The 5,560-nt window shown below is 50.8% G+C and overlaps 1 protein-coding gene across 1 annotated transcript; it reads left to right on the forward strand.

The window, feature by feature from the left end:
- The first annotated feature begins 1,637 nt into the window (after positions 1-1,637).
- MAGEE1 (MAGE family member E1) lies at positions 1,638-4,300 on the forward strand. Its single transcript, XM_062184079.1, has one exon. It carries the CDS (start codon positions 1,638-1,640, stop codon positions 4,188-4,190), a length of 2,553 nt encoding a protein of 850 aa, XP_062040063.1. The 3' UTR covers positions 4,191-4,300.
- The last annotated feature ends 1,260 nt before the right edge of the window (positions 4,301-5,560 follow it).

Raw genomic sequence — 5,560 nt, forward strand, 5'->3', positions numbered from 1 at the left:
GAGCCAGGAGCATCTTCTGGGTCTCCCACGTGGGTGCGGGGGCCCAAGGACTTGGGCCATCTTCTACTGCTTTCCCAGGCCATGGCAGAGAGCTGGATTGGAAGTGGAGCAGCCGGGTCTTGAATCGGCGTCCATATGCGATGATGGTGCTTCAGGCCAGGGCGTTAACCCGCCGAGCCACAGCGCCAGCCCCTTAATAGAGGTTTGGCAATGGTAAGCTGAGTGGTAGAGGATCTGATATGTCAATGTGAATATAGCTCAAACAACCTGTATGTGTGCACTACACTACACTGTTTTGTTGTTGTTGTTTGTTTTTGTTTTGTTTTTTGCTAATTCAGTGTTGCTGTTGTCAGTTGGGATAGTTTTTTTCATCCTCCTTGTCCTTTTGGTAGACACCTACCCACACATGTTTTAAATAACTCTTCTATGAAGTGTTATGTGGATCAATAGGTAGAACTGATCCTGCCCCCCACTGTACCCTGCAAATATATAGAAAACATTGTTTTACTTTTTCTTTGTCTGACTCTCACTTTTGCATTGAGGGTCACTTGAGGATGAAGAAACCAACTCGGCAACTTCTGGGTAGATAATCATTGTTTGCTTAATGAATGAACAATGGCGTCAAGAGGATTGGATCTGTTCAAAAAATGTTAGGTTAAAAGCAGTAAAACAGAGTAGGTAACAACCATTAACAGCATCTCAGTTGACTTTCCCAACAACTCTATTACATGAACAAGTGATTAAGGAGTGAGGAGATCAACCACATTTTCAACAGTTGCAGTGGCTTTTCCAAAGCAAAATTTGCTCTTCTCTACTGGTAAGAGTTGGGCTTGTTCCAGGCTTCCTAACTGGGACTAGATCCCAGACTTTCAGACTTTCTAGAAACAAGTTCTTACTAGCTTACAACAGTAGGAGAGGAGCTGTTAGAGACCTAAATGGAGAAAATGATAGAGGAGACGGGGCAGGGATGGGAGCTCTACCTTTCCAGAGACTCTCAGGGAAAGGGCAAGTCCTGAGGTTACTACCTACTAATTTTGAGAATCTATTTAGTACCTGGCAATCTGTATAGAAGCTAATTATTACCCTAATTCTAAGAATTATTTATTATCTGCATTTTTATTTCCTACCCATCCGCTCCAAGCTCCCTGTCTCACCCTACCCAAATCTCCCTCCTACTAGTGCCACTCCTTTGGTGCAGAACCACCACATTTATGGTCGGGGGCCCAGGGGAGGGGCTGGGCAAGGCGGGGTCGTCTTGTCGCAGAGCCTGACTGCGCCTGCGCGGACTGCGGCAGAAGGCGGGGTGTGAGAAGCAGAGTACATTGAGATTTGCGTTCGCTGTTGGCCAAAACCTTCCTTCTGTTTCACCACCTCTAATATCAGCTCCAGCAAGTTGCTTGCAACTTTGGTTCTGTCACTGGCAGCAGCGTCAGCAGCGGCAGCGGCGGCCCCAGGAGCAGCAGCAGCTGCAGCAGCAGCGGCGGGGGCGGCGGCGGCGGCGGCCGCGGCGGCGGCGGCAGCAGCTTTATCACTAGCGGCAATTTTGTGCGGAGGCTCCTACACACCTCGCGTTGTCTCTCTGCCAGATCGCGGGCCAGTGGGTGTCTGCTCTCTCGCGCCGGTCGGTCGACAGGACCATGTCGCTGGTAAGCCAGAATGCGCGCCGCCGGCGCCGCAGTGTAAAAGCCACTGCGCAGGACGGCAGCAGCTGGGATGACACGCAGGCCCCTGAGGCCCCCGGGTTCCCCGCTGCTACGCCAGGCCCAGACGACCCCCGGGGCCTTTGTGACTGTGAGGGCCCAAGCACCTCTGTGCCGCCCACCCCCGATGAGGTCCTAAGCTCCTCTGTGCCGCCCGCCGCCTCTGAGGGCTCAAGTGCCTGCCGGCAGCCCGCCGTCTCTGAGGGGCAGAACACCTCCGGCCCGCCCACCCCCGATGAGGGCTCAAGCACCTCCGGGCCTCCAGCCATCTCTGAGGGCTGGAACACCACTGTGCCACTCACCGCCTCTGAGGGCTCAAGCGCCTGTGTGCCGCCCACCCACGGGAAGGGTCAGAGCAGCTCCGTGCTGCCCACTGACTCTGAGGGGTCGAACACCTCCGTGCCGCCCTCCCCCGGTGAGGGCCCGAGCACTTCGGCGCCCCCCACCGCCTCTGAGGGCCCTGGCACCTCGGTGCCGCCCACCGCCTCCGAGGGAGCGAACACCTCCGTGCCGACCCCCTCCGGTGAGGGCCCCAGCACTTCTGTACTGTCCAGCACTGGAGAGGGCCCGAGCACCTCGGGGCAGCCCACCGCCTCCAAGGGACTCAGCACGTCTGTGCTGCTCACCCATGGTGAGGGCCCGAGCACCTCGGGGCAGCCCACCACCTCCAAGGGACTCAGCACTTGCCTGCTACCCGGTCCTGGCAAGGGCCCGAGCATCCGAGAGATGCCAACCCCTGCTGGGGGCCCAAGCACCTCCGTGCAGCTCAAGGCCTCCAAGGGACTCAGCACTTCCATGCTGCCCAGCCCTGGGGAGGGCCCGAGCACCTCCAGGATGCACATTGCCTCTGAAGACCCTACTGCATTGTTGAGCTCCAGTGCTTCCGTGGGCAGGAACCTCTGCAAGTGCTCCATTGCTGTGCCGAGCCGTAAGGTCGCCAAGGCTTCTGCTGACTGTGAGGGCCCTAAGGGTGCAGGAGGCCCCGTGGAATTCCAGGTCCTGAGAGACTGTGAGAGTTCCAACAGCATTACCATTATGGGCATGGGCACTTCCCCAGTTGTCCTTACCCTGAAGCCCCAGGATCCTATGGAGCAGAACGTGGCCGAGTTGTTACAGTTCCTGCTGGTCAAAGATCAGAGCAAGTACCCTATAAGGGAGTCTGAGATGCGAGAATATGTTGTTAAAGAATATCGCAGCCAGTTCTCTGAGATCCTCAGACGAGCAGCAGCCCACCTGGAGTGCATTTTTAGGTTTGAATTAAGGGAGCTTGACCCTGAGCAGCGTACCTACATTCTGCTCAACAAACTGGGACCTGTGCCTTTTGAAGGGTTAGAAGAGATCCCAAATGGGCCAAAGATGGGCCTCCTGATGATGATTCTTGGACAAATATTTCTAAATGGCAACCAAGCCAGAGAGGCTGAAATTTGGGAAATGCTCTGGAGGATGGGGGTGCAGCGAGAGAGGCGGCTTTCCATTTTTGGGAACCCAAAGAGACTTCTATCTATAGAGTTTGTATGGCAGCGCTACCTGGACTACAGGCCAATAACTGGCCATGAACAAGTGGAATATGAGTTTTTCTGGGGCCCACGATCCCACCTAGAAACTAGCAAGATGAAAATTCTGAAGTTCATGGCGAAGATCTATAACAAAGATCCTACAGACTGGCCAGAACAATACAATGAGGCGCTGGAGGAAGAAGCTAGCAGAGCCGCTGCTGAGGAATGGCAGGCTTTCCCTCACTTTAGGAGGCCCTATTTTGAGGAAATTCCTGCAGAGGTAGCAAATCCTGATTTAGACGTTTCTGCTTATCCCTCAAAATACCCCCCACACTCATGGCCTGAGTCAAGAATGGAGAGCAAGTCAAGAAAGTTGGTGCAATTATTTCTGCTTATGGATTCAACTAAGCTGCCTATACCAAAGAAAGGGATTCTGTATTACATTGGCCGAGAATGCAGCAAAGTATTCCCTGACCTCCTGAACCGTGCTGCTCGCACCCTGAACCATGTCTATGGGACAGAGTTAGTGGTACTTGATCCTAGAAACCACTCCTATACGCTGTACAACCGTAGGGAAATGGAAGACACTGAAGAGATCGTCGACAGTCCAAACAGGCCTGGCAACAACTTCTTGATGCAAGTTCTAAGCTTCATCTTTATAATGGGTAACCATGCCAAGGAGTCTGCAGTCTGGGCCTTTCTGCGGGGCTTAGGGGTTCAGTCTGGGAGAAAGCACGTGATCACCTGCAGGTATCTGAGTCAGCGCTACATAGACAGTTTACGGGTTCCTGACAGCGATCCAGTGCAATATGAGTTCGTGTGGGGCCCTAGAGCCCGCTTGGAAACCTCCAAGATGAAAGCTCTACGATATGTGGCCAGAATCCACAGAAAGGAGCCACAGGACTGGCCACAGCAGTACAGGGAGGCAATGGAAGATGAAGCCAACAGAGCTGATGCTGGGCGCAGGCAATTCCTTGTCCACAACTTCAGATAGAGGAATGTGTAGCCGTCAGAGGGGCCTTGGAAGGCTGGATTCTTAGAGCCCTGAGTCTCATGTATTGTGTGTTTGTGTGTGTGGGGTACATAATGTATTTGGTATTTGTGTTTCAGGTCTGTTTATGTCTTTTCATATTTAGTTCTTGTTCAGTATCTTGAAAAGTCTCAATTGTTTTAATATATTGTCCAATAGTATAAATGTGATTGACTACTTGCTGTCTCTGTTGTATTTGGATAAAAGAGTTTTGATGGCATTACAAAATGTTTTGAGAATCTTTCCATCTTGTTGCGTTATCTGGAAGAGAATATATAGCATATAGCTATAGATTTAAGCTTTTCCTTGAAAGTTGGAATAAATTCACCAGTAAAGTAATGTAATTTCAGGTGTTAAACAAATATAATAACAACAGAAAAAGCACTCTAAGTTGTGGCTTACCTCCCTTTCTGTCTGTTATTGTGTAAAGAATACTGATGTTTACCTGTATTTCCTTTGCTGTGCTAAAGTGTAGCAAAAATTAAAAAGGTTAATCAATCAATCTTAGTGCTAATTCACTAATTTATCCAATAAACATTTATTAAACTGCTCTCATGAACACAATGGTGTGTTCTGGTTATACCATTATACAAGATATAGCATTTGCCCTAGAACTCATGGATTGAGTAAGTATGGGGGGAGATATTTTAAGCCATCAATTTTGTTATAGTGTTCTAAGTACTAGAGTAGACTAAGTAGAGAGTGCTATGGGAGCTAAGAGGAGGCACTCCTAAATCAATTTCTGGCATCTTCAAGGTGGTTCTTGGAGAAGATAATGGGTGTTGGAAGACAAGATGGGATCCCTGATAAAATTGTGAGTTCAGCTGATTCAAAGATGGATTTCATTCTTCATCAGTGCTTCTATGTCATAGATATAAAGGTCATAGGTCAGAGGAATTACATGTCATACACTGTCCCAGTAAGAGGCATGGGTCACTTTTTTCTAACTTATACTCTGCTTTTTTTTGACAGGCAGAGTGGATAGTGAGAGAGAGAGACAGAGAGAAAGGTCTTCCTTTTTGCCATTGGTTCACCCTCCAATGGCTGCTGCGGCCGGCGCATTGCACTGATCCGAAGCCAGGAGCCAGGTGCTTCTCCTGGTCTCCCATGCGGGTGCAGGGCCCAAGGACTTGGGCCATCCTCCACTGCCTTCCCAGGCCATAGCAGAGAGCTGGCCTGGAAGAGGAGCAACCGGGATAGACTCCGGCGCCCCAACCGGGACTAGAACCCGGTGTGCCAGCGCCGCAAAGTGGAGGATTAGCCTGTTAAGCCACGGCACCGGCCTTATACTCTGCTTTTTAAAAATGTACCCAAATTTCAGTGGCTCCCAACAA

The sequence above is a fragment of the Lepus europaeus genome, chromosome X (assembly GCF_033115175.1).
Source record: "Lepus europaeus isolate LE1 chromosome X, mLepTim1.pri, whole genome shotgun sequence".
In the NCBI taxonomy this organism is placed as follows: Eukaryota; Metazoa; Chordata; class Mammalia; order Lagomorpha; family Leporidae; genus Lepus; species Lepus europaeus.

What these genes read in the sequence shown, in the direction of transcription:
- MAGEE1 (XM_062184079.1), top strand. Translation starts at nt 1,638, where the DNA reads ATGTCGCTGGTAAGCCAGAATGCGCGCCGCCGGCGCCGCAGTGTAAAA.